This window comes from Trachypithecus francoisi, unplaced genomic scaffold (assembly GCF_009764315.1).
Source record: "Trachypithecus francoisi isolate TF-2019V2 unplaced genomic scaffold, Tfra_2.0 Lachesis_group12, whole genome shotgun sequence".
Classification (NCBI taxonomy): Eukaryota; Metazoa; Chordata; class Mammalia; order Primates; family Cercopithecidae; genus Trachypithecus; species Trachypithecus francoisi.
The window spans coordinates 15,626,745-15,654,261 of NW_022681457.1; the positions used below are offsets into that span (position 1 = coordinate 15,626,745).

The 27,517-nt window shown below is 52.9% G+C and overlaps 2 protein-coding genes across 11 annotated transcripts in view; one reads left to right on the top strand and one right to left on the bottom strand.

The window, feature by feature from the left end:
• The first annotated feature begins 75 nt into the window (after nt 1-75).
• Nucleotides 76-10,688, top strand: CUNH19orf54 (chromosome unknown C19orf54 homolog). Of its 9 annotated transcripts, none has more exons than XM_033224931.1 (7): nt 76-1,347; nt 6,635-6,703; nt 7,149-7,273; nt 7,636-7,765; nt 7,851-7,927; nt 9,053-9,308; nt 9,689-10,688. In XM_033224931.1, the coding sequence occupies exons 1-7, from the start codon at nt 1,025-1,027 to the stop codon at nt 9,846-9,848; spliced, it is 1,140 nt and encodes a 379-aa protein (XP_033080822.1). In that variant the 5' UTR covers nt 76-1,024; the 3' UTR covers nt 9,849-10,688. The 9 variants fall into 9 exon arrangements, with proteins under 9 accessions (XP_033080822.1, XP_033080823.1, XP_033080825.1 ...); XM_033224932.1 differs by having other exon boundaries at nt 7,857-7,927; XM_033224934.1 differs by having other exon boundaries at nt 7,857-7,927; nt 9,053-10,688.
• Nucleotides 10,689-11,323: 635 nt separating this feature from the next.
• Nucleotides 11,324-27,517, bottom strand: part of ITPKC (inositol-trisphosphate 3-kinase C) — a 28,029-nt gene continuing 11,835 nt past the window's right edge. Inside the window, exons 3-7 of one of the 2 annotated variants that reach the window (XM_033224914.1) lie at nt 26,723-26,936; nt 22,047-22,251; nt 16,741-16,842; nt 15,722-15,793; nt 11,324-12,816 (exon numbers count right to left, since the gene is read on the bottom strand). In XM_033224914.1, the coding sequence (XP_033080805.1) occupies nt 12,613-12,816; nt 15,722-15,793; nt 16,741-16,842; nt 22,047-22,251; nt 26,723-26,936 (797 nt within the window). In that variant the 3' untranslated portion in view covers nt 11,324-12,612. The remainder of the gene's footprint in view (nt 12,817-15,721; nt 15,794-16,740; nt 16,843-22,046; nt 22,252-26,722; nt 26,937-27,517) is intronic. The other variant, XM_033224915.1, reaches the window with a different exon arrangement.

Here is a 27,517-nt window from a genome sequence, read left to right on the forward strand (position 1 = left end):
ACGCAGTAGCTTGACCAATCAGAGCAAGTCTCGTTTCTGAGCTCAGCTCTTGCCAATCAAAATGATATTTGAGTTCCCGCCTAGGTAGAAAAACCCCGCCCAACCTCCTGAAAGCCCACCTCCTTCCGTGACTCCCGGGTCTACGGACCAATCAGTGAAGGTCACTAGTATTTTGCCAATCGGGACGCGTCTGGCGCTGTGGTGTCTTCCGGAGGCAATGCTTTTTGAAGTCCCGCCTCTTCCCCCGAGAGCCGCGTTTCCTGTCACGTGATCGCCAAATGGGCTGGCACTGTTGCGTGTGATACCCCGTGATATGGGGAAAGCAGTGTGCGGGGGCCGCCATTTTCCGGGAGTGGGAGGTGTACCTTACTTCCTGACTCCTTTCCCTTCTCCACCGGTTATCGCGGCGCCCACCGGCCTCTGATCTCTGAGTCTTCTCCAACCCACAGACGTTTTTGTTGCTCTGGTTCCAGGACCTTCTCCACAACTAGGCCATTTTTCTTGCCTGGTGTCCATTTTGACCTCTTGACCTCTGACTCAAAGGTCAGCCCAAAGGTTCCAAACTCGGGCCTGGGATGTGAGGGGGTACTGAACCTAAGTTCTCCGAATCTTTAGCCCTGGGCTCCTAAGTCGCACCCTTCAGGCACCTCACTTTAGGTCTGAGCCTTCATATCCCAAACTTACTCATGTGTTTCCACATCCAGCCCCAAAGAATGAGTTAACTCCTACTAACTCTCCACCTAAGACTCCCGAGGTAACCCAACCGGTACCACAGATCCGGTTCCGGATTTAAGGACCCCACCCTGTTAACTGTCAGGTGCCTTATGACTTGAGTCACCCTCGCAGTTCCTGCTCCCATGGTTTCAAATATTAGCTGTGGTCCTTTCACACCCACTGCTCAGCCCCCAGATTCTGGAACTCAACTCGCAAATTTTTAAAATCTCCATCCCTGAGACCGCTCTCCGTTGGAAGATCCTTCCCTCCCTACCTTCTGAACCTCTCAGCCCCTCCTGTAGACCCCAAAATGACTTCTCCATGCTCTCCTCCCCTAAAACCACCAATCCCTCCTCCAAGAACCCCTGTACCCCAAGCCAGCAGCATTCCATCTCCTCCTCTACCCCCAAGTCCCCTGGACTTTTTAGCTTTACCATCCCCTCCCTGGAGTCAGCAGACCGCTGTTCCCCCACCACCCCCACTGCCTCCTCCACCCGCTGCCACGGGTCCTGCTCCCCCTCATGTCTTCGGCCTGGAGAAGAGCCAGCTCCTGAAGGAGGCCTTGGAGAAGGCTGGTCCGGTCCCCAAGGGCAGAGAAGATGTGAAGAGGCTCCTGAAACTGCACAAGGACCGGTAGGGTCTCCATGTCCCACCCACCACCCAGGCTCTGCCCTAGTCACTTCTCCACAGATCACTTCAGCCATTTCCTTTTGGGGGGAGGGGCGGTTCCCGTGTCCTCACGATCAAACAGCCTGACTACTTAGGTCCCCTGCCTAGATCCCTTCCATGGTGGTGTGCCTCCAGCAATGAAGAAAGCTGTCCTCACAAGTGCCCAGTCCATGCTGGGCTCGTTGGCTCATGTCTGTAATCCCAGCACTTTGGGAGGCCGGCAGGTGGATCACCTGAGATCAGGAGTTGGAGACCTGCCTGACCAATATGGTGAAGCCCCATCTCTACTAAAAATACAAAAATTAGCCGGGTGTGGTGTCACGCGACTGTAGTCCCAGCTACTTGGGAGACTGAGGCAGGAGAATCGCTTGAACCCCGGAGGCAGAGGTTGCAGTGAGCGAAGATTGTGCCACTGCACTCCAGCCTGGAAGACAGAGCAATACTCTGTTTAAAAAAAAAAAAAAAAAAGCAAGTGCCCAGTCTAGTGGGGGAGACAGATTCCTCCACCCCTCCAGACAGTGACAACCCAGAGTGGACAGGGCTGTCATGACAAAGCCCAGAGGGGTGTATGACCCAGGCTGGGGAGTCAGGGGGAGCTTCTTGGAGAAGGGGAACCCTGAGTGCTGTTGAGCAAGTCGTGTAAATGCTGTGTGATGAGAGTAACCAGCTTGTGCAGGGGCCTGGAGTGAAATGAGGACATGTTCTATTCAAGGAACGGCAAATATGTCCTTAACTTGCCGGGAAAAGTGGCAAACATGGGGCTGTGAAAGCGGCAGAGCCAGCCCACGCAGGACAGAGCGGGCTCTGCGAAGGGACTGGGACTTTCCTGAGGGCATGGGGGAGCCGTGGAGAGGCTCTGTGCAGGGATGGAGAAGTCCTGTGGAAGTGGTACTTAGGAGCCTTGAGGAAACTGGGACATCCAGGGACCCAGGTGGTAGGGGAAAGGAGAGCGCCAGACCTGGGCTGGGGCTGTGAGGCTGAGGTTTAATGATTGCCTGGCTGAAAAGAGGGAGAAAAGACTTGCCCGGACTCACATTGAAACTCCAAGCCCTCTAGACATTTTTTTTTTTTTTTTTTTTGAGACGGAGTCTCGCTCTGTCGCCCAGGCTGGAGTGCAGTGGCGCGATCTGGGCTCACTGCAAGCTCCGCCTCCCGGGTTTACGCCATTCTCCTGCCTCAGCCTCCCAAGTAGCTGGGACTACAGGCGCCCGCCACCTCGCCCGGCTAGTTTTTTGTATTTTTTTTTTTAGTAGAGATGGGGTTTCACCGTGTTCGCCAGGATGGGCTCGATCTCCTGACCTCGTGATCCGCCCGTCTCGGCCTCCCAAAGTGCTGGGATTACAGGCTTGAGCCACCGTGCCCGGCCTTTTTTTTTTTTTAATGGGGTTTCTCTCTTTCATCCAGGCTGGAGTGAACTGGCGTGATCTTGGCTGACTGCAGCCTCCGCCTGCCCACCAGCACCCACCTTCTCCCCGTTCAAGCGATTCTCTTGCTTCAGCCTCCCGAGTAGCTGGGATTACAGGTGCCCACCACCACGCTCGGCTAATTTTTGTATTTTTAGTAGAAACGGGGGTTTGTCATGTTGGCCAGGCTGGTCTCGAACTCCCAACCTCAGGTGATCCACCTGCCTCGGCCTCCCAAAGTGCTGAGATGAGGCATGAGCCATGGCACCCAGTCTCCGGACACATTTATAATCTTCCCTAAATGCCCACACTGAGATGAGGCAAATTTAATGCAAATTATAGCCACCCTTTACTGAATGCCTACCCTATGTCAAGCGCTGTTCTAAATGTTTAAATATTAATTTATTGAATCCTCTCAACAACCCCATGAGGTAGAAACTGTTTTTGTCTCATATTCCTGATGAGAAAAGTGAGGCTCATAGAAGTGAAGCCCCTCGGCTATAGTGCAAAAAAGAGGAAGAGTCCAATTTGAACTCTGGTGGCAGGGCTCCAGGCTGTTTGTTTGTTTGCTTGTTTGTTTGTTTGTTTTGGGGACAGGGTCTTGCTCTGTTGCCCAGGATGGAATGCAGTAGCTGTATCACAGCTCACTGCAACCTCAACCTCCCAGGCTCAAGTGATCCTCCCATCTCAGTCTCCAAAATATCTGGGACCACAGGTATGCGCCACCATCCCCGGCTAATTTTTTGTACATATATATATTTTTTGTAAATACAGAGTCTCTCTATGTTGCCCGGGCTGGGTCTTGAATTCTTGGGCCCAAGCAATCTTCTTGTCTTGGCCTCCCAAAGTGCTGGAAGTACAGGCACAAGCCACCGCACCCAGCCTGGCTCCATGCTTCTTATTTTTTTTATTTATTTAGAGACGGAGTTTCGCTCTTGTTGCCCAGGCTGGAGTGCAGTGGTGTGATCTTGGCTCACTGCAACCTCCACCTCCCGGGTTCAAGTGATTCTCCTGCCTCGGCCTCCTGAGTAGCTGGGATTACAGGCACCCGCCACCATGCCTGGCTAATTTTTTGTGTTTTTAGTAGAGATGGGGTGTCGTCATGTTGGCCAGGCTGGTCTCGAACTCCTGACCTCAGGTGATCCACCTGCTTCGGCCTCCCAAAGTGCTGGGATTATAGGCGTGAGCCGCCACGCCCGTCCTCTATGCTTTTAATCATACTTATGTGTTACCATCTTTCATCGGGAGGGTACCCTAAACTGGGAACCACGAGCTCTGAGTCCGTACCACCCCCATACCCGAACCGAACCTTGCCCTCTTACCAGCCTTGCAATAGGAATAATAAGCATGGGCCAGGCACAGTGGCTCACACTTATAATCCCAGCACTTTGGGAGGCCAAGGCAGGCAGATCACCTGAGGCCAGGAGTTCGAGACTAGCCTGGCCAACATTGCAAAACCCCATCTCTACTAAAAATACAAAAATTAGCCAGATATGGTGGCACACACCTGTAATCCTAGCTACTCAGGAGGCTGAAGCAGGAGAATTGCTTGAACCTGGGAGGTGGAGGTGGCAGTGAGCCAAGATCGCACCACTGTACTCCAGTCTGGGCGACAGAGCAAGACTCCATCTCAAAAAAAAAAAAAAAAAAATGGAGACCAGGCACGGTAGCTCATGCCTGTAATCCCAGCACTTCGGGAGGCTGAGGCGGGTGGATCACCTGAGGTCAGCAGTTCGAGACCAGCCTGACCAACATGAAGAAACCCCATATCTACTAAAAATACAAAAAATGGCCAGGCGCAGTGGCTCTCACCTGTAATCCCGGCACTTTAGGAGGCCAAGGCGGGCAGATCACGAAGTCAGGAGATCAAGACCATCCTGGCTAACACGGTGAAACCCCATCTCTACTAAAAACACAAAAAATTAGCCAGGCATGGTGGTGGGTGCCTGTAGTCCCAGCTATTCAGGAGGCGGAGGCAGGAGAATGGCGTGAACCCAGGAGGCAGAGCTTGCAGTGAGCCAAGATCGGACCACTGCACTCCAGTCGTCTCAAAAAAAAAAAAAAACACAGAAAAAGTACAAAAAATTAGCCGGGTTGGCCGGGCGCGGTGGCTCAAGCCTGTAATCCCAGCACTTTGGGAGGCCGAGACGGGCGGATCACGAGGTCAGGAGATCGAGACCATCCTGGCTAACATGGTGAAACCCCGTCTCTACTAAAAAATACAAAAATTAGCCGGGCGAGGTGCGGGCGCCTGTAGTCCCAGCTACTCGGGAGGCTGAGGCAGGAGAATGGCGTGAACCTGGGAGGCGGAGCTTGCAGTGAGCTGAGATCTGGCCACTGCACTCCAGCCTGGGCGACAGAGCGAGACTCCGTCTCAAAAAAAAAAAAAAAAAAAATTAGCCGGGTTGGCCGGGCGCGGTGGCTCAAGCCTGTAATCCCAGCACTTTGGGAGGCCGAGACGGGCGGATCACGAGGTCAGGAGATCGAGACCATCCTGGCTAACATGGTGAAACCCCGTCTCTACTAAAAAATACAAAAATTAGCCGGGCGAGGTGCGGGCGCCTGTAGTCCCAGCTACTCGGGAGGCTGAGGCAGGAGAATGGCGTGAACCTGGGAGGCGGAGCTTGCAGTGAGCTGAGATCTGGCCACTGCACTCCAGCCTGGGCGACAGAGCGAGACTCCGTCTCAAAAAAAAAAAAAAAAAAAATTAGCCGGGTGTGGTGGTGCATGCCTATAATCCCAACTGCTCGGGAGGCTGACGCGGGAGAATAGCTTGAACCCAGGAGCCGAGATCATCAGCTGGAGCAACAAAAGGGAAACCCTGTCTTAAAAAAAAAAAGGAATGAATCCCCCAGGGCCAAACTATAGGAGTGGCCTCCCCCAGGGTACAAAGATTCACTATCAAGGTGATGTATTAGGCCTTAAGCATGTTGTTACCTGGTTTTATTCAGAGTTCAATTAAGGGATTTTCAGTGTTGAACAGCCCAAGAAACAGACTTGAAGGGAAAAACAAATCACAGAGTTTGGAGCCTGGGCAACATAACATGACCTCATCTCTACTAAAAATAAAAAGAGTCAGGCATGGTGGTTCACGCCTGTAATCCCAGCACTTTGGGTGGCCAAGGTGGGTGGATAACCTGAGGTCAGGAGTTCGAGACCAGCCTGGCCAACATGGTGAAACCACATTTCTACTAAAAATACAAAATTAGCTAGGCATGGTGGCGCGCACATGTAATCCCAGCTACTTGGGAGGCTGAGGCAGGAGAATCACTTGAACCTGGGAGGTAGAGGTTGCAGTGAGCTGAGATTGCACTCTTGCACTCCAATCTGGGCAAAACGAGCGAAACTCTGTCTCAAAAAAATAAAATAAAATAAAAAGAACTAGCTGGACATGGTGGTACGTGCCTATACTCCCAGCTACTCAGGAGGCCGAGGCAGGAGGAATCACTTGACCCTGGGAGGTCGAGGCTGCAGTGAGTTTTGATTGCATAATTGCATTCCATCCTGGGCAACAGTGCAAGAAAAAAAGAGTTGGAGATGGAGATACCACTTTGAGAAATTTCCTCAGATAAATCTGGTTGCAAAGTGCTACCCTTTCTTCCTCACCCTTCAATAACAGAGAGAGAGCAGGGAGCAGGCAAGCAGAAGGACCATTCCCACGAACCAGATGAGGAAACTGAAGCTTAGGAAGGGGAAGTCAGTGACTGAACCAGGAGCGTCCTTCAGCCTTAGGACAGCCAGGCCTGTGTTCCCTTCATCGTCCCTGGATACCCCACTCCCAGCCAGACCTCAAGGTCGGGGGCGCTTCAGAGCTGGCTCCCTGGTGACTGAGCGCGGCTCTGCTTCAGGTTCCGAGGTGACCTGCGGTGGATCCTCTTCTGTGCAGACCTGCCGTCCCTCATCCAAGAAGGCCCTCAGTATGTGCCCTGATGTGGGACCCTCCCAGCCCCTTTGCTGCCCTTACTCTGCCCTTGCTGGGCTTCTTAAGGACTGATCTGGAAAAGAGGAGTGGATTGTCCCTGGCGGGAGGAGGAGGGAAGAAAAGGGGGAACTTTCCACTCAGGCTTCTGGGTGCCTGCATAGTAAACATAGTTGGAACATCTGAGGAATGAACGAATGAACCTGGTCCAACTCCACCTTGGCTCCTCCTCCCAGGAAGCTCAGGTGACCTCTCCCCACCCTTCCACCCCCAGCCCTTCAGCCTTGGGCTCTCCCCTGAAGGGGAGTCAGGTCTCCCTTGCTGGCCTGGGAGAGCGGGGAGGGGGGGAACTCCTCCAGGGCAGCAAACCTGTTCCCCAACACCAGCTTCCAGGTAAGGAGGCTGTGACATAGGATTGACAGGCTGGGCCTCTCTGTCCCCAGATGCGGGCTGGTGGCCTTGTGGATGGCAGGTACTCTCCTGTCGCCCCCCAGTGGCGTCCCCCTGGAGAGACTCGTGCAGGTGGCCACGGAAAGAGGCTACACAGCCCAGGGAGAGATGTTCTCAGGTGAGCCGGGTGACTGCGTGCTCCATCACCTCTTCATGAGGCTGGGACCGGAGAGGCTGGGTGGGGTGCTGGCAGCCGTGTTGTCAGGGTGTCTCGTTCCATTCTTCGGGCCCTTCCCACTGCCCATAGAGCAGAGAGGTTACAAGATGGACTCGAACTGGCTGCACGGGTTGCAAACCCAGCTCTGCCACCTCTTTGCTGTGGCCATGGACAAGCCACTGACGCTTTTAGTGCCTCATTTTCTTCATTTGTACCAAGGAGTGGAAGGTCATGGTGAGGGTTGGAAGCATCGCCCACTGTGAACCCTCGGCACGGTGCTGGGCACACGCAACAAGCCCCCTCTGTGTGTTCTCACCATGCAGTAGCCGATATGGGCAGGCTGGCCCAGGAGGTGCTGGGCTGCCAGGCCAAGCTGCTCTCTGGCGGCCTGGGTGGTCCCAACAGAGACCTCGTCCTGCAGCACCTGGTCACTGGACATCCCCTGCTCATCCCGTATCCCAGGGCCTTGGAGGGAGGAGGACAGGGGTGGCGAAGGGTGGGTCCCAGGGCCACGCTATCGTTTTTACCTTAATGCCAGCACCAGCTACGACGAAGACTTCAACCATGAGCCGTGTCAGAGGAAGGGCCACAAGGCCCACTGGGCGGTGAGCGCAGGTGGGTCCCCTCCTTTGTCTGCACCCCTCATCCTGTGTCTCCCTGGCCTCCATTAACCCTCCTGACATTCTCACTCCTTGTGCTGGTGTCTCCCCAGCCAGGCTGGGCACTTAGCATAGCACCGGGCAGGCTGGGCCCCAGGTGTCCACCCGTTGGAGCTTCTACAAACGGAAGCTCAGAGCATAGATTTCAGGATCAGAACATCTGGGCTCCAGGCGTGGTGCAGCCTCTTCTAGGCTGTGTAACTCTGGGCAGGTATCATCGCCTCTCTGGGCCGTTCCTTTCCACATCTGGAAATCGGGGTAACAGTAGCACCCTCCTCATGAGGCTGCCTTGTAGGCATAGCATGCAGCACTCAGAACAGGGCTTGGCCGGACGCAGTGGCTTACGCCTGTAATCCCAACAGTTCGGGAGGCCAAGGCAGGTGGATCACTTGAGGTCAGGAGTTTGAGACCAACCTGGCCAACATGGTGATACCCTGTTTCTACTAAAACTACAAAAATTAGCCGGGCGTGGTGGTGTGTGTCTGAAATCCCAGCTACTTGGGAGGCTAAAGCAGGAAAAATCACTTGGACGTGGAAGGTGGAGGTTGCAGTGAGCTGAGATGGTGCCACTGCACTCTAGCCTGAGTGACAGAGCAAGACTCCGTCTCAAAAAAAAAAAAAAAAAAGAATAGGGCTTGGCATGTGACACGTCTCTGTAAGCATTACCAGCACTGTCTTCCATCATTCCCCCGCCTGAAAGAAGGCCAGGTTGGTCCATGTCAGAAGGTCCCGGGGAGGCTCCATTCAGCTTCTTCATGGTGTGTGGTCTTGACAGCTCCTCTTGGATCCTCCTCCCTAGACAGCTGGGGATGACCGGGTGACGGCATTTGCTCTGTCTCATGCTGCCTCCCCACCTCCCCTGTGCTGTCAGGCCAAGGGAGGCAAGACTTAAAACGCCTACAGCCTTGGAGCCGGATGCTGTGGTGGGGCCAAATCCCAACCCACTGGTCACCAGTAACGTCACTGTAACCTAGGAATGGCAGCTGCACCCACCCTGGAGGGATGGGAGGGGGTGGAAGTTAGCCCCAGCACCTGGTCCTGGCTCAGTCGCTGCCACTTACCACTTTCTCCTCTTCCCCAGGGGTCCTGCTGGGTGTTCGGGCTGTGCCTAGTCTCGGCTACGCTGAGGACCCTGAGCTGCCGGGCCTGTTCCACCCAGTGCTGGGCACACCCTGCCAGCCACCATCCCTGCCGGAGGAGGGCTCCCCGGGAGCTGTCTACCTGCTGTCCAAGCAGGGCAAGAGTTGGCACTATCAGCTGTGGGACTACGACCAAGTCCGGGACAGCAACCTGCAGCTGACGGACTTCTCACCCTCGCGGGCCACTGACGGCCGGGTGTACGTGGTGCCCGTGGGTGGGGTGCGGGCTGGCCTCTGTGGCCAGGCCCTGCTCCTCACACCGCAAGACTGCAGTCATTAGCTGGGGCTGCAGTCCCGGGCTACAGCCTAGCTCGGTCACCATTTCAAGTGTGCCCCCACTTCTTCCTCTGTGTGATGGCCCCAAGGTTTAAGCTGGGTCTCAAGGGCCTCCAGCCCAGGGATCCTTCATAAGGCCACCCCCACTGCATCTCTCCCAAGCCTGGGCATCGTCCCAACCCCAGGCCCACCCCCTGCAGTATTGAGCACCAGCTGGTCCCTCTAGGGAGAGACTGACGACAGCCCAGACCCTGCGGCCTGCCTGTCCCATCTGAATGTTGCATCTGTCCGTTTCTTACTAGGGACCGCCTCTGTCACCTCACGAGATCTAAGGAGCCTGGGCCCTCTGCTGCTCCCAGGACAGGGACACTGAACTGCGCCAGCCCCAGCTCACCCCTCCTTAGCCCAGGCTCTTCCTCACACTTGCCGCCTACCAGTCATATTGGCCTTTCAGATCCCTGAAGCGTTGTTCAAATCCCCAGAGCATTGAGGCCCACCCCAGCCCTCTGCTGAGGATCATTCCGTAACTTCTCCATCAAGGCTCAGGTATCACTACCTCATGGAAGAGTCCCGCAGCCCCAGTCAAGATATCCCCCGCACCTCCTATCTTTATAGTTTTAAAGTCCATCTGGGAGCAGTTACCTGTGCCAGCGCCTCTATCTGTGTTAGCAGGTCTGGCAACCTTGTAAGGGAGGTACTAGATGGACCCGGTTTGACAGATGGCAAGAGAGGCCTGGAGAAGTGGAATCGCTGGCCTGAGGTCACATGACTAGCACGTGGCCGGGTCAGGATTCAAGCTAGGTAGTTAGTGTCTCTCAGCCAGCTCCCTGAACTCCCTGGCTCCCTGAACATTATGGTGCTGACCACAAACTTTGCTATCCACCCATATAAACATCTAGTGAGTGTGTGTGATTACTAGCTTCATGAATACCTGACCCCTTCACTCTGAAGTAGGAGGAACAGGCCTGTCTGGATCACTTCTCTGTCCCTAACCGAGCCTGTGTCATTTAGGGAAACTGTACAGAGCAGTGTTGCCTTTTTTTTTTTTTTCTGAGATGGAGTCTCATTCTGTCATCCAGGCTGGAGTGCAGTGGCATGATCTCGGCTCACTCCAGCCTCCACTTCCCAGGTTCAAGTGATTCTCCTGCCTCAGCCCCCCAAGTAGCTGGGATTATAGGCATGCACCACCATGCCTCGCTAATTTTTTGTATTTTTAGTAGAGACGGGGCTTTGCCATTTTGGCCAGGCTGGTCTCGAACTCCTGACCTCAAGTGATTTACCCGCCTCGGCCTCCCAAAGTGCTGGGATTACAGGTGTCAGCCACTGTGCCAGGCCACAGTGCAATATTTCTTTTTTTTTGAGACGGAGTCTTGCTCTGCTGCCCAGGCTGGAGTGCAGTGGCCGGCTCTCAGCTCACTGCAAGCTCCGCCTCCCGGGTTCACGCCATTCTCCTGTCTCAGCCTCCCGAGTAGCTGGGACTACAGGCGCCCGCCTCGTCGCCGGGTATTTTTTTGTATTTTTAGTAGAGACGGGGTTTCACCGTATTAGCCAGGATGGTCTCGATCTCCTGACCTCGTGATCCGCCCGTCTCGGCCTCCCAAAGTGCGGGATTACAGGCATGAGCCACCGCACCCGGCCACAGTGCAGTATTTCTAACCAGTGATCAGGGTAAAGAGGATGCGTGTCTACCATCCCAGCCCTGATCAGCCTGCCTGTGCATCCCCCATCCCAGCCAGGGCTTGGAGCAGCCTTGGTCACCACCGTGTCCCCTGCATTGTAACACATCCAGGCACAAGAATAGCCACCCAGTGAGTGCCAAATGAGTGAACCAGCCTGCTCAGAGCCTGCCTCTTTCCCAAACTGCTCATTATCCTGTTACCCCACCCAGCCCAAGTGCCCAAATTCACTCCAGATGCAAAATAAAAAGCTCTACAACATTGGCTCTGAATGTCCTGTTTATTGGGGTTTTGTCACAGGCAGGAGGCTCAGCAGAGCCATTCTGCCTCCTGCTTCCCAGTACTACCCCGTGCAGCAACTGCCTCTCGTATAAATAAGTATCAAGATGGTCAGCAGAAAAGGAGAGCATCTCCTCAGCCCTGGAAGAAAGTGTGGGAGCTTAGGGAAGAGGTAGGTGCCTATCCTCCAGCCCAGCCTCAAGGGCCAGGAAGACCTGGCTATGCGTGCTGGAGGGGCTGTTAGCCACACCCCAGGGTTCTATAGTCTTTGGTTTGAATCAGGCTGCAGGCCAGGGTTGTGGCTGGCAGCCCCACCCACCCTGTGCCTCTGACACACACCCAGTGTTTTTCCCTGCAGCGGCCCGGGATTGGATGGGGCCCTCCTGAGTGCGGCAGCTCTTAAGTCGCAGGGGGAGGCCCACTTTCCCAGCCTCTGAACCTCCTTTCTGCCACTGCAGTTTGCTAGGAGAAAGGAGGGAGAAGCCGGGGGGTCAGGCAGGAGGTGGAAGTCCTGAGGCCGGATCTGGTGCACAGAGGAGCGAAGTACTGTCACAGTGCTGGCACAGATGTGGCTGTGGTTTGGGTCTGCAGGAGGTCAGCAGAGTCCTCTGAGGGACATGGAGGATCCCACAGGGCCACAGCAGGGCAGGATACCGCCCAGCGGTATCAGCCCTCAGGCTGTGTCCAGTCCCATGGGGTCAAGCCCTCTGAGCCTCTTGTCCCTTAGCACTCAAATGGCTCCCTGGTGAAGACGTGGACTGTCACTCTCCCTAGATGGTCCAGCAGTGCCTGCATCTGTTCACCAATGATGCCTGACCCTCTGAGGCGCCACAGATGAGCCTGACCCAGTCCCAGACCTCAGCCAGCTGGCAGCCTGGAGGCTGACAGGGAGGCAGGTTAGAAGTGATTCATGCGTCCACAGGCACCCTGTCACGCCATACCCTGTGACATCTGAAGTGAATGCTCTCAGGGCAGCCCCTCAGAAGCCTTCCCAGCAGATCGGGGGACCCCGTTCTGGTTTTTCTGACTCACTGCCTCGTCATGTTCCTTCCAGGTCCCCATAGCCCCTGCATCATGATGGGGCCAGGTGCTACCTGATCTCCTAAGGCCCTTCAGACCTTTCCACGTTGGTCTCATGTGGCACATGACACAATCTCTCCCGTCCCTGGAGGCCAGCTCCCCCATGGCCAACCTCAGGCCCCCCATGGCATCTCAGGGCTCCTCCAGCTAGACTGGCACCATCCAATTAAACCTGGCGGTGGCTGAGCAGCTCAGCTCTGTGCCAGCCCCTGCAGGAGGCAGATCATGTTGTCCAGGCCCCAGAGGTAGCCGTCCTCACGGTTGCCCTCAGCCCAGGGCAGCCTGTGGCTGAGCGTCTGGTGGTCGGGCAAGGCCACCGTCTTGCCGAAGTCGATCATCCAGACCTTGGCCAGGCCAGTGTGGTCGTGCACGAAGAGGAGGGAGCTGCCTACCACCTGCCGGGGGAGAGACGGGAAGTTAAGGAAGGAGCAGGCACTGGCCAAGGTCCCTTCCTGACAGGCAGCAGAGCTGGGTGGTTGACAACATGAACCCTGGAACCTGGCTACCTGATTCAGATCCTGGCTGTGCCACCTCCTGGCTGTGAAGCCTTGGGCAGGTGTCTTAACCTCTCTGTAGTTCTGCGTCCTCATATACAAAGTGAGAGTAATACAGTTAGTCCCCAGTCAGTGGTTTCATTTTCTTTGGTTTTAGTTACTCTCAGTCAACTGTGATCCAAAAATATTAAATGGAAAATTCCAGAAATAAACAATGCGTACATTTTAAATTGCACACCGTCCTAAGTACTGTGACGAAATCTTGTGCCATCCTGCTCCATACCACCTGGGATGCGAATCATCCCTTTGTCCAGCGTGTCCATGCTGTATCCGCCACCCACCCACTAGTCACCTAGGAGCCACCTTGGTTATCAGACTAAGAAAACACAGTCTATAGTTCAGTACTATCCACAGTTTGTAGCATCAGCTGGGGGATTGGAAGAGATCATCTGAGGATAAGGGGCTGACTGTAGGATCATTTACCTCAGAGGTTGCTGGGCATATTATATGTATTAATTAATCTACATTAAGTGCTTAAGACAGTGCTTGTTACACAGCAAATACACAGCAAATGTTCAGTGTGAGGCATGATCAAAATGCACTGCAGCCTTGACCTCCTGGACTCAAGCCCTCCTCCTGCCTCAGCCTCCTGAGTAGCTGAGGCTACAGGCATGCACCACCATGCCTTTGGTTTTTTTCTTCTTCTTTTTTTTTTTTGAGACGGAGTCTCACTCTGTCGCCCAGGCTGGAGTGCATTGGCTGGATCTCAGCTCACTGCAAGCTCTGCCTCCCAGGTTCACGCCATTCTCCTGCCTCAGCCTCCCGAGTAGCTGGGACTACAGGCGCCTACCACCTCGCCCGGCTAGTTTTTTGTATTTTTTAGTAGAGACGGGGTTTCACCGTGTTAGGCCGGATGGTCTCAATCTCCTGACCTCGTGATCTGCCCGTCTCAGCCTCCCAAAGTGCTGGGATTATAGGCTTGAGGCACCGTGCCCGGCCTCTTTTTTTTTTTTTTGAGACAGAGTCTCACTCTGTTGCCCAGGCTGGAGTGCAGTGGCACAATCTCAGCTCACTGCAACCTCCACCTACTAGGTTCAGGTGATTTCCGGCTAATTTTTTTTGTTGTTGTTAAGATGGAGTCTCACTCTGTCGCCCAGACTGGAGTGCAGTGGTGCAATCTCAGCTCACTGCAAGCTCCGCCTCCCGGGTTCACACCATTCTCCTGCCTCAGCCTTCCCAGCAGCTGGGACTACAGGCGCCCGCCACTAAGCCTGGCTAATTTTTTGTATGTTTCAGTAGAGACGGGGTTTCACCATGTTAGCCAGGATGGTCTCGATCTCCTGACCTCGTGATCTGCCCGCCTCGGTCTCCCAAAGTGCTGGGATTACAGGCGTGAGCACCGCTCCTGGCAGCTGTTTTTTTTTTTTTTTAAATATAAGGCCAGGCAGAGTGGCTCACACCTGTAATCTCAGCACTTTGGGAGGCTGAGGAGGGCAGATCATGAGGTCAGGAGATTGAGACCATGCTAGTCAACACGGTGAAACCCTGTCTCTACTAAAAATACAAAAATTAGCCGGGCGTGGTGGCAGGCACCTGCAGTCCCAGCTACTCGGGAGGCTGAGGCAGGAGAATGGCATGAACCCAGGAGGTGGAGCCTGTAGCGGGCCAAGAGTGTACCACTGCACTCCGGCCTGGGTGACAGAGCAAGACTTCGTCTCAAAAAAAAAAAAGAGAGACAAGGTCTCACTATATCACCCAGGCTGGTCTCGAACTCCTGAGCTCAAGCAATCCTCCCGCCTCAACTTCCCAAAGTGCTGGAATTACAGGCATGAGCCACTGTGCCTGGCCTTTGCTAAGCCACAGTCCAAACTCAAATTCCTTCAGGATCCAGAATAAGTGAGGAGAGCGTGGCAGAGACTAAAGAATGGGATTGTGTGCTGGTCATGGTAGTGCACACTTATAGTTCCAGAGACAGGTGGTCCAGGCAGGAGGATCACTTGAGCCCAGGAGATTGACACTATAGTGACCTATGATTGCGCCACTGCACTCCTGCCTGGGCAACACAGTGAGACCCTGACTCTGACCAAAAAAAAAATTTTAAAAACTAGAATTGGATAATGCCTTCACTTAGAAAGAGACAGTGACTTCTCAGGCCTTGTGGACTGCTACTGATGACTGGTTTCCTCCTCTGTAGAATCGGGATGATGGTACCAGCCCTACTCATCAGGTGCCTCCCAGTGGTTGGCACAGTCAGCTCTCAGTAGACGCTGTTTTTATTTATTTATTTTTAAGACAGAATTTTGCTCTTGTTGCCCAGGCTGGAGTGCAATGGCATGATCTCGGCTCACCGCAACCTCCACCTCCCGGGTTCAAGAGATTCTCCTGCCTCAGCCTCCCAAGTAGCTAGGATTACAGGCATGCGCCACCACATCTGGCTAATTTTGTATTTTTAGTAGAGATGGGGTTTCCCCATGTTAGTCAAGCTGACCTCGAACTCCTGACCTCAGGTGATCTGCCCGCCTTGGCTTCCCAAAGTGCTGGGATTATAAGCATGAGCCCCTGCACCCGGCATTTTTTTTTTTTTTAATACAGACAGGGTCTTGCTATGTTGCCCAGGCTGGTCTTGGCACTCCTGGGCTCCAGCAATCCTCCCGCCTCAGCCTCCCAAAGTGCTGGTATTACAGGTGTGGGCCACCACACCCAGCCCCTTTTTATATCTTTTGACCTGTAACTCATCAATGGTTTCCCCCCCATGTACCTGGACCCCGACAACCCTATATCCACCCATGGCAGCAAGGGCTCGCACCTCGTGGGTCTTGAAGAAGGGGGAGACCTCCAGAGCTTCACGAAGTTCTTCTAGGCGTGCCACGTACTTTTGCTGTGTGACAGGGAGGGTTCCTTGGTTAGCATGGGGACTTTGTGGGGCCTTGACCACCTTGAGCTCTGACCTTACCCCATTCCCCCAAAGGACTAGGCAGGCTCTAGCCAGGATGGAATACGGGAGCCATGGGGAAGACAAGGCAGAGGAGTGAAGGCTTGGATTCATCAAGGTGGCATGGAGAAAAGTGGTGGATTCCATGAATTTCCACTCCCATCCAGAAGCGGAGTCTGTCTCCCGACCCGATTCGATCCAGGCTGGGTCACATTACTTGCTGAACGGCAGAAATGATGGTGGCCATTCTGAGCCCAGGCAACAAGAGGCCTTGCATTTTTACTTGTTCTCTTGGCCCCCTGCCTCCACTGTGAGAACAAGCCCAGGCCATCCTGCTATCAAGAGACACGCGGCCAAGTCATGGGCCAAGTCATGAGCCAACCGGCAGAGCTGGGAGCAGGGCCACCCTGGACCAGCCAGCCTTGCCAAGCCACCAGCTGACCTCAGACTGAGCAAAGCCAGCCAGTATCAGTTCAGCCCCACCCAAAGCAGAAGACCACTGACTTTGGAGCAAGAATAAACAGAGGCTGTCTTTTTTTTTTTTTTTTTTTTTTTTTTTGAGAGGGAGTCTCGCTCTGCCGCCCAGGCTGGAGTGCAGTGGCCGGATCTCAGCTCACTGCAAGCTCCGCCTCCTGGGTTTACGCCATTCTCCTGCCTCAGCCTCCCGAGTAGCTGGGACTACAGGCACCCGCCACCTCGCCCGGCTAGTTTTTTGTATTTTTTAGTAGAGACGGGGTTTCACCGTGTTAGCCAGGATGGTCTCGATCTCCTGACCTCGTGATCCACCCGTCTCGGCCTCCCAAAGTGCTGGGATTACAGGCTTGAGCCACCGCGCCCGGCCAACAGAGGCTGTCTTAAGCTGCTACTTTCTGGGACACAGGTGTCTCACTCACCAGGATGATGTGGTCTCCGTCCAAGAAGTCCTCCAGCACCTTTGTCACCTGCTCCAGTGCCTGTGTCTTCTTGAAGTTGGTGTTGCAGGTCCCATCTGCCTTCTGTAGGGCAGGATGTGGAGGGGCAGGGTCATGGCCTTTTCCTTCCCACGCCCAATACCCAGCAACCTCAAATACCTCCCAGGAGGCCAGGCGCAGTGGCCAAGACCAGCCTGGGCAACATAGCAAGACCCCATCTCTATTAAAAAAAAAAAAAAAAAGCCTGGTGTGGTAGTGTGCACCTATGGTCCCAGGTTTGGGATCATGCCTGTAATCCTAGCGCTTTGGGAGGCTGAGGCGGGAGGATTACTTGAGGTCAGGAGTTCATGACCAGCCTGGCCAACATGGTGAAACCCCGTCTCTACCAAAAATACAAAAAATTAGCCAAGTGTGGTGGCAGGCACCTGTAATCCCAGCTAGTCGGGAGGCTGAGATAGGAAAATCACTTGAACCCAGGAGGCAGAGGTTGCAGCGAGCAGAGATTGCACCACTACATTCGAGCCTGGGCAACAGAATAAGACTCCATCTCAAAAAAGGCAAATTCCCAGGGCCACCCACCTGCCTGCACGCTTGCTGCCAGAGGAGGAAGCCAGCCTACCTGCCCAGCCCCAGCTCAACCCAGCCCCAGGTCACATGTCTGAGCCCAGTCCTTCCACACCCTTCCAACCTTGAACCTCCTGGTTGAACCCGTCTAGCAAAGTGGGCTTTGGAGCGGGGTGGAGCTGGCTTTGAATCGTGACTCTGCTCTTTCTTTTTTTTTTTTTTTTTTTTGAGATAGAGTCTTACTCTGTCACCCAGGCTGGAGTACAGTGGTGAAATCTCGGCTCATGGCCGGGCGCGGTGGCTCAAGCCTGTAATCCCAGCACTTTGGGAGGCCGAGACGGGCGGATCACAAGGTCAGGAGATCGAGACCATCCTGGCTAACACGGTGAAACCCCGTCTCTACTAAAAATACAAAAAAAACTAGCCGGGCGAGGTGGCGGGCGCCTGTAGTCCCAGCTACTCGGGAGGCTGAGGCAGGAGAATGGCGTGAACCCGGGAGGCAGAGCTTGCAGTGAGCCGAGATTTCTTTTTTTTTTTTTTTTTTAGGCGGAGTCTCGCTCTGTCGCCCGGGCTGGAGTGCCGTGGCCGGATCTCAGCTCACTGCAAGCTCCGCCTCCCGGGTTTACGCCATTCTCCTCTGAGTAGCTGGGACCACAGGTGCCCGCCACCACACCCAGCTAATTTTTTTGTATTTTTAGTAGAGGCGGAGTTTCACCGTATTAGCCAGGATGGTCTCGATCTCCTGACCTCGTGATCCGCCTGCCTCAGCCTTCCAAAGTGCTGGGATTACAGGCATGAGCCACTGTGCCCGGCCGTGACTCTGCTCTTTTCTAGCTGGAGGGTCTTAAGTCATTTCACCTGCCTCAGCCTCAGTTTCCTCATCTGGAAAATGGGAATTGTGTTGGTGTCTACTTGCTAAGGCTGGTGTAAGGATTAGAGGAGACCAGGTGTGTAGGATGCACAGCACAGTGCCTGGCACATAGTTATTTGAGACTAATGAGACTAATGTTTTTTTTTTTTTTTTTTTTTTTTTTTTTTTTTTTTGAGACGGAGTCTTGCTCTGCCACCCAGGCTGGAGTGCAGTGGCCGGCTCTCAGCTCACTGCAAGCTCCGCCTCCCGGGTTCACGCCATTCTCCTGTCTCAGCCTCCCGAGTAGCTGGGACTACAGGCGCCCGCCTCGTCGCCCGGCTAGTTTTTTGTATTTTTTAGTAGAGACGGGGTTTCACCGTATTACCCAGGATAGTCTCGATCTCCTGACCTCATGATCCGCCCGTCTCGGCCTCCCAAAGTGCTGGGATTACAGGCTTGAGCCACCGCGCCCGGCCGACTAATGTTATCTGTTATGTTTGAGTGGGACTCAGAGAACCCACCTAAGTCATCTGCCACACTGTGCCAGGTGCTATGTGGGCACTTGGCAATAGGGGGTAACAGGACAGACACAGTCAGATGAGGGGGCAGACACTGAGTAAGATGATCAGAAAGGAAGAAAAGAATAATGAAAGAGTATAAGGAGCTATGAGGAGGTGAAGGGGGGACCCTGATCTAGTAGAATAGAAATCAGGGAGGGCTTCCCTGAGGAAGTAAGATTTGAAAGGAGACAGAAAAATGACTGAGAATCAACCAGACCAGGAGACAGAGGCGGAAGAGACCAGGGTGTGGTGGCATGCACCTGTGTCCCAGCTACTCAGGAGGCTGAGGTGGGGGGATCGCTTGAGTTTAGGAGATTGAGGCTGCAGTGAGCTGTGATCACGCCACCAGCCTGGGTGACGACAGAGTGAGACACTGCCTCAAAAAATAAAATAAAATAAAATAGAGGGAAGAGCATTCCTGGCAAAGGTGTGCAGAGGCCTTGTGGCAGGAAAAAGCAAGCCTATTTCAAGCAAATGAAAGTGCTTGGCCGGGCGCGGTGGCTCAAGCCTGTAATCCCAGCACTTTGGGAGGCCGAGACGGGTGGATCACGAGGTCAGAAGATCGAGACCATCCTGGGTAACACGGTGAAACCCCGTCTCTACTAAAAATACAAAAAACTAGCTGGGCGAGGTGGCGGGCGCCTGTAGTCCCAGCTACTCGGGAGGCTGAGGCAGGAGAATGGCATAAACCCGGGAGGCGGAGCTTGCAGTGAGCTGAGATCCGGCCACTGCACTCCAGCCTGGGCGACAGAGCGAGACTCCGTCTCAAAAAAAAAAAAAAAAAAAAAAAAAAATGAAAGTGCTTTACTGTGCCTGAAGGTAAACGAAAAGAGAGGAATGAGAGGCTGGGCGTGGTGGCTCACGCCTATAATCCCGGCACTTTGGGAGGCTAAGGCAGGCAGATCACTTGAGGCCAGGAGTTCAAGATCAGCCTGGCCAACATAGTGAAACCCCGTCTCTCTTAAAAATACAAACAATAGGCTGGGCGCAGTGGCTCACACCTGTAATCTCAGCACTTTGGGAGGCCGAGGTGGGCGGATCACAAGGTTAGGAGTTCAAGACCAGCCCGGCCAATATGGTGAAACCCTGTCTCTACTAAAAATACAAAAATTAGCCAGGAGCAGTGGCGCGCACCTGTAATCCCAGCTACTTGGGAGGCTGAGGCAGAAGAATCGCTTGAACCGGGAGGCGGAGGTTTGCAGTGAGCTAAGACCGTACCACTACACTCTAGCCTGGGCGACAGAGCGAGACTCTGTCTCCAAAAACAAAAACAAAAGAACAATTAGCCAGGCATGGTAGTGCATGCCAGTAATCACATCGAGTCAGGAAGCTGAGGTGGGAGAATCACTTGAACCCAAGAGGTGGAGGCTGTAGTAAGTTGAGATTGTGCCATGGCACTTTAGCCTGGGTGACAGAGCGAGACTCTTTTTCAAAAAAAATGAAAAGAGAAGAATGAGCGAGAGAGATGAGGCTAGACCCTAGAGGGCCCTACAGGCTATGGAACTTTGCTTCAAGGTACTACGGAGCCACAGAAGGGTTTTGAACAGGAGACTGGCATGGTTGGCTCTGAAACAGGCATTGTCATACACTGCTGGTGGGATGTGTGGTGGCATAACACCAATAGCGGAAGTTTGGTAATCTCTAGCAAATTACCCATGCCTTTAATCTTTGACCCAGGAGTCCTTCTTCTGGAAATCTACAGCTCAATCTGCATACTTGCAAAATGTCTTATGTACAAAGTGATTCTTTGAGGCCTGCTAATGGCAAAAAATGGAAACAACCCAGGGGTCTGTCTATAGGGGACCAGGCACAGTCACAAAAACAGTGCGGGCCGGGCGCGGTGGCTAAAGCCTGTAATCCCAGCACTTTGGGAGGCCGACGCGGGTAGATCACGAGGTCAGGAGATCGAGACCATCCTGGCTAACACGGTGAAACCCCATCTCTACTAAAAATACAAAAAATTAGCTGGGCATGGTGGTGAGCACCTGTAGTCCCAGCTACTTGGGAGGCTGAGGCAGGAGAATGGTGTGAACCTGGGAGGCAGAGCTTGCAGTGAGCTGAGATTGCACCACTGCACTCTGGCCTGGGCGACAGAGCGAGACTCCGACTCAAAAAAAACAAAAAAAAACAACAAAAAAAAACTGTTACATAGCTGTGGGGGGAAGAAAAACAGTAAGAAAGAGGAGGCTTTCTATGGAATGATGTGGAAAACTCTCCAGGATGTTACTACTAAGTGAAAATAGCCAAGTACCAGTCAGTATGCGTACCGAGGAACATTTTGGATCTACAACTCTGTTTACTTGCACTAACAGGAAGAAATACAAGAAACTGATAAAGTGGTTCCCCACGAGCAGGTGGAGGGGTAGAGGGACAGAATGGGAAGGACAGCACCAGAGTTGGGAGAGAAATTCCTCCACATTTACCTTTTTATAATATTATTTTGACTTTTGAACTGTGTGACTAGCTATTCAAACAATTTTTTTTTTCTTCTAGAAACAGAGGCTCCCTATGTTGGCCAGCTTAGTCCTGAACTACTCCCGGCCTCAAGCAATCCTACTGCCTTGGTCTCCCAAAGTGCTGGGATTACAGGCATGAGCCACCATGCCTGGCCTATTCAAACAATTATATTTAATTTGCCAAAGAAAAAGGAATGCAAGAAAGAAAAAGAGAAACCGGCCGGGCGCGGTGGCTCAAGCCTGTAATTCCAGCACTTCGGGAGGCCGAGACGGGTGGATCACGAGGTCAGGAGATGGAGACCATCCTGGCTAACACGGTGAAACCCCGTCTCTACTAAAAATACAAAAAACTAGCCGGGCGAGGTGGCGGGCGCCTATAGTCCCAGCTACTCGGGAGGCTGAGGCAGGAGAATGGCGGGAACCTGGGAGGCAGAGCTTGCAGTGAGCTGAGATCGCGCCACCGCATTCCAGCCCGGGCAACAGAACGAGATTCCGTCTCAAAAAAAAAAAAAAAGAAAGAAAAAGAGAAACCTTCTCCATAGCTGGGGGAAAGGGATGCCTCCAGTTCTTGTGCTGCAGGGGACCAGGGCTGGGACGCCCAGGGAGATCAAGGCAGGAGAAGATGGGGCTGGACTAGGACATGACCACGGAGAAGAAGAGGAAGAAAAGATGGACTCAGGAGATGCTCAGGCAGATGGATAAACAGAACATGGGCTCTGATGCGTGTAGGGGTAAGAAAGAGGCTGCCTTTCATCCTCCACCATCTCCTGCACTCTCTCCCAGCTTTGCTCAAGAAGCCCTGCCTGGGACCTGGCTATAGGCCTTCCCAGAACAGGACAGGCGGTTCCTGGTCCTCACCTTGATGCCCTCGATCCGGAAGCCCAGGGTGGAGGTGGAGCTCATGGTTTCCCTCCACTGCATGTAGCGGGGCTTGGTGACTGCACCCTGGGCATGCTCCTCAGGGGTAGGGGCCCCAGGGTCCACAGCCACCATCTTCTCATACATGTCCTTCCGGGGACGGGGACGTTCCCGTGCCTTCACTAGCTCCTCTTCCAGGTAGGTCCTGAGCACACAGAGGATGTGACAAAGGAAATTATGTAGAACAAATTGGAGGTCTTACCCTTCCCGATAATAAGACATAAAGCCACAGTGAGACACAAGAATGGGCAAATCAATGCACGGAATACAACAGAGTCCACAGAGACACACACATAGAGTTGTGCAGTTTATGACAAGGCACTGCAATTCAGTGGGGAAAGGGAAGTCTTTTCAATAAACAGTGCTGGGTCAACAGGATATCCATATGGAAAAAAGTGAACCTGATCCCTACCTCCCACACACAGAAATATTAATTCTAGCTGGAACGTAGGTCTAAATGTGATAGCTAAAACAATAAAGCTTGTAGAAGAAAACATAATATTTGCATGATCTTGGAATAGGAAAAGATTTCTTAAACACAATGAAAAAAACCAACAAACTGGACTAAATTAAAGGTAGGGCCAGGTGCAGTGGTTCACATCTATAATCCCAACACTTTGGGAGGCCAAGGCAGGAGGTTCATTTGAGCCTAGAAAGTCAAGATCAGCCTGGGCAACATAGCTAGACCCTGTGTGGTGTTAGTTACAATGTATATTGGTTTCCGTCCATGGTTCCTGGCTTGTAACTCCCATAGCCCTTGTTACAATCTTTTTTTTTTTTTTTTTTTGACGCCCAGCTAGAGTGCAATGGCAATGATCTCGGCTCACTGCAACCTCCACCTCCCAGGTTCAAGTGATTCCCCTGCTTCAGCCTCCCGAGTAGCTTGGACTACAGGTGCCCGCCACCACACCCAGATAATTTTATTTTTAGTAGAGATGGGATTTGACAATGTTGGCCAGGCTGGTCTCGAACTCCTGACCTCATGATCCACCTGCCTCAGTCTCCCATGTAAGTGTGAGCCTCTGCGCCCAGCATTTTTTTTTTTTTTTTTTTTTTGAGACGGAGTCTCGCTCTGTCGCCCAGGCTGGAGTGCAGTGGCCGGATCTCAGCTCACTGCAAGCTCCGCCTCCCGGGTTTATGCCATTCTCCTGCCTCAGCCTCCCGAGTAGCTGGGACTACAGGAGCCCGCCACCTCGCCGGCTAGTTTTTTGTATTTTTTTTTGGTAGAGACGGGGTTTCATCGTGTTAGCCAGGATGGTCTCGATCTCCTGACCTCGTGATCCGCCCGTCTCGGCCTCCCAAAGTGCTGGGATTACAGGCTTGAGCCACCGCGCCCGCCTTTTTTTTTTTTTTTTTTTGAGACAGAGTCTTGCTCTGTCACCCAGGCTGGAGTACAGTGGTGTGAACTTGGCTCACTGCTACTTCCACCTCCCGGGTTCAAGTGATCCTCCCACCTCAGCCTCCCCAAGTAGCTGGGATTATAAGAGTGTACCACCACACCTGGCAAATTTTTGTATTCTTTAGTAGAGTCAGGGTTTCACCATGTTGTCCAGGTTTGTCTTTAATTCCTGGCCTCAAGTGATCTGTCTGCCTTGACCTCCCAAGGTGCTGGGATTACAGGCATGAGCCACTGCGCCCGGCAACAGTCTTTTGTTATAATTTTGGGTGTGTTAGATCTCAGGAGCTGGCCCCAAGAAACCCAGAATCTCTCTGCCCTATTCCTGCCCTCCTTTCATCTGCCCCAAGGCAGGACTCTAATCTCTCCCCATCTTCCTGACTGTGGGTCTCAGGACCCTCCCCAGAGAGGATCCCACCCTATACCCTGGGGGAAGGAATGCTAGTGTCATAAAGCCTCCATAAAAACCCAAGGATTGGCCGGGCGCGGTGGCTCAAGCCTGTAATCCCAGCACTTTGGGAGGCCGAGACGGGCGGATCACGAGGTCAGGAGATCGAGACCATCCTGGCTAACACGGTGAAACCCCGTCTCTACTAAAAATACAAAAACTAGCCGGGCGAGATGGCGGGCGCCTGTAGTCCCAGCTACTCGGGAGGCTGAGGCAGGAGAATGGCGTAAACCTGGGAGGCGGAGCCTGCAGTGAGCTGAGATCCGGCCACTGCACTCCAGTCCGGGCAACAGAGCGAGACTCCGCCTCAAAAAAAAAAAAAAAAAAAAAAAAACCCAAGGATTGGGCCGGGCGTGGTGGCTCACGCCTGTAATCCCAGCACTTTGGGAGGCCAAGGCGGGTGGATCACGAGGTCAGGAAGTCAATACCATCCTGGCTACAAGGTGAAACCCCATCTCTACTAAAAACACAAAAAAATGGTGGCGGGCACCTGTAGTCCTAGCTACTCGGGAGGCTGAGGCAGGAGAATGGCGGGAACCCAGGAGGCGGAGCTTGCAGTGAGCGGAGCTTGTGCCACTGCACTCCAGCCTGGGCAATAGAGAGAGACTCCGTCTCAAAAAAAAAAAAAAAACCTCCACACCCCTTTCCCCATACCTTGCTCTACACATCTCTTCATCTTTTGCAGTATCCTTTGTAGCAGCACTCAACCTTTTTGGCACCAGGAACTGGTTTTGTAGAAGACAATTTTTCCCATAGACTGTGAGGGGGATGGTTTCTGGATGAAACTGTTCTACCTCAGCTCACCGAGCATCAGTTAGATTCTCATAGGAGCATACAATCTAGATCCCTGGCAGGCACAGTTCACAACAGGGTTAGCCCTCCAGAGAATGGCAATTGGTCTGACAGGAGGTGGAGTTCAGGCGGTAATGCTCACTGGCCTCCTACAATGGGGCGGTGGGGCCCTGTTCCTAAGAGGTCATGGACAGGGACTGGGCCGCGGCCCAGGGGTTGGGGACCCCTGCATTATATTAAACCAGTAAAGGTAAGTAAGTGTTCCCCTGAGTTCTTTGAGCCACTCCAGCAAATTATTTGAACCCAAAGAGGAGGACATGGGAACTCTGACTTAGAGCCAATCAGTCAGAAGTTCTGAAGGCCTGGACTTATGACTGGTGTCTATAGCTGGGGGGCAGTCTTGGGGACTAAGTCCCCAACCTGTGGAATCTAACACTATTTCCAGGTAGATGGAGTTGGAATTTAATTGGAGGACATCCAGCTGGTGTCTGTTGCTTGGTGAGTGGGGTTAAAAAACCGACACATTTGGTCACAGAAGTCTTCTGTGCTGTCATTGTTGTGGCAGTGGTGTGAGAACGGAAAAGCAGGGTTTCAGAGCTTTTCTAAACAGCCTGTCTCTACAAAAAATTGAAAATTAGGTAGGTGTGACAGTATGCACCTATAGTCCCAGCCACTCAGGGGGCAGAAGAAGGAGGATCACTTGAGCTCAAGAGTTCAAGACCAGCCTGGGCAGTACAGGGAGACTATGTCTCTATAAAAAATAAAATATAGCCAAACCTGGTGGGACATACCTATAGTCCCAGCTACTCTGGAGGCTAAGGTAAGAGGACCGCCTGAGCCCAGGAGTTCAAGGCTACAGCGAGCTATAAGCATGCTACTGCACTTCAGCTGGGGCAACAGAGCGAGACTCTGTCTCAAAAAATAATAATAATATAAATACTATTTTGTTTATCAAAATATGTTTATCAAAAGACTACTAAAAGAGTGAAATGGGAGATTTGAAGACTGTGTGTGTATCTGTGCGTGTGTGTATCTGTGTGTGTGTGTGTGTGTGTGTATATATATATATATAAATATATATATAGCCTCCCAGAGTGTTGGGATTATAGGTGAGAGCCACTAAGCCCAGCTTGAGAAAGCAATTAGAGTTCACTTCTTGCAGACCAGACTCAATGGCTCATGCCTATAATCCCAGCACTCTGGGAGGCCGAGGTGGCTGGATCATCTCAGATCAGGAACTCCAGACCAGCCTGGCCAGCATGGTCAAACTCCATCTCTACTAATAATACAAAAATTAGCCAGGTGTGGTGGCGGGTGCCTGGAATCCCAGCTACTTGGGGGGTTTACACGGGAGAATCACTTGAACCTGGGAGGTGGAGATTGCAGTGAGATCATGTCACTGCACTTCAGCCTGGGCGACAGAGTAAGACTCTGTCTCAAAGAGAAAAAAAAGAAGGGATCCTATTCCAAACCCATTGGAATGGTTTAAGTTAATAAAACAGACAGTACCAAGCACCGGTGAGAATCTGGGATGACTGTAACACTCATACATGGTGGTGGGAAGGTACACTGGTACAACCACTTTGAAAATGAACTTGGCGCTGTTTTCTTTCTTTCTTTTTTTTTTTTTGAGACAGAGTTTCACTCTTGTTGCCCAGGCTGGAGTGCAATGGCTCGATCTCAGCTCACTGCAACCTTCACCTCCCAGGTTCAAGCAATTCTCCCACCTCAGCCTCCTGAGTAGCTGGCATTACAGGCATGCGCCACCACACCCGGCTAATTTTTTTGTATTTTTAGTAGAGAGACAGGGTTTCACCATGTTGGCTAGGCTGGTTTGGAACTCCGGACCTCATGTGATCCACCCGCCTTAGCCTCCGAAAGCGCTAGGATTAAAGGTATGAGCCACCACGCCTGGCCAATATTTTCAATAATGCCCACCCCCTGCCCTCCACCCCTGCCTCAGGGCTGACCCAGCCCCACCTGCTGCCCATCTTGCAGTCCATAATGGAGGGGCCCTCGAAGTCAGCCAGGAGGTCTTCCATCTGGTTGAAGGTCTGGCCATCCTGCAGCACCATGCCATAGTAGGCAGGCACGAAAGGTCGCAGTGGGTCTTTCATCAGCTGCTCCAGGCTGCGCTGCTCACACTGACAGAAACGTTTCAGAATCCGACCATCCTCTCCTGCCTGGAAGTTCCCTAAAGATGGTAGAATAAATGAGAGGATCAGAAACTGGATCAGGAAGAGAACCTCCCCCTAGCTCCCTGTTCAGGTCAGATTCTGGTCACCATTATCTTGCCTGACCCTCCTGCAATGCTCTTTCTCCCTGAAACTGTTTTTTTTTTTAATGATTTTAAGATTTTATTTTATTTTTGAGATGGAGTCTTGCTCTGTTGCCCAGGCTGCAGTGCAGTGGTGTGATCTTGCCTCACTGCAAGCTCCGCCTTCCGGGTTTACTACATTCTCCTGCCTCAGCCTCCCAAGTAGCTAAGACTACAGGCGCCCGCCACCACACCCGGCTAATTTTTTTTTGTATTTTTAGTAGAGACGGGGTTTCACCACGTTAGCCAGGATGGTCTTGATCTCCTGACCTCGTGATCAACCCTCCTCGGCCTCCCAAAGTGCTGGGATTACAGGCGTGAGCCACCGCGCCCAGCCGATTTTATTTTATTTTATTGAAATGGAGTCCCACTCTGTTGCCCAGGCTGGAGTGCAGTGGTGCGATCTCAGCTCACTGCAACCTCTATCTCCCGGGTTCAAGCAATTCTCTGGCCTCAGT

Excerpts from the sequence above, each read along its gene's own strand:
- CUNH19orf54 (XM_033224931.1), top strand. The coding sequence starts at position 1,025 with ATGACTTCTCCATGCTCTCCTCCCCTAAAACCACCAATCCCTCCTCCA. Across the intron at positions 6,704-7,148 it reads CTCATCCAAGAAGGCCCTCA|ATGCGGGCTGGTGGCCTTGT; the intron begins GTATGTGCCCTG and ends CTCTGTCCCCAG. Across the intron at positions 9,309-9,688 it reads CGGGCCACTGACGGCCGGGT|GGACCGCCTCTGTCACCTCA; the intron begins GTACGTGGTGCC and ends GTTTCTTACTAG.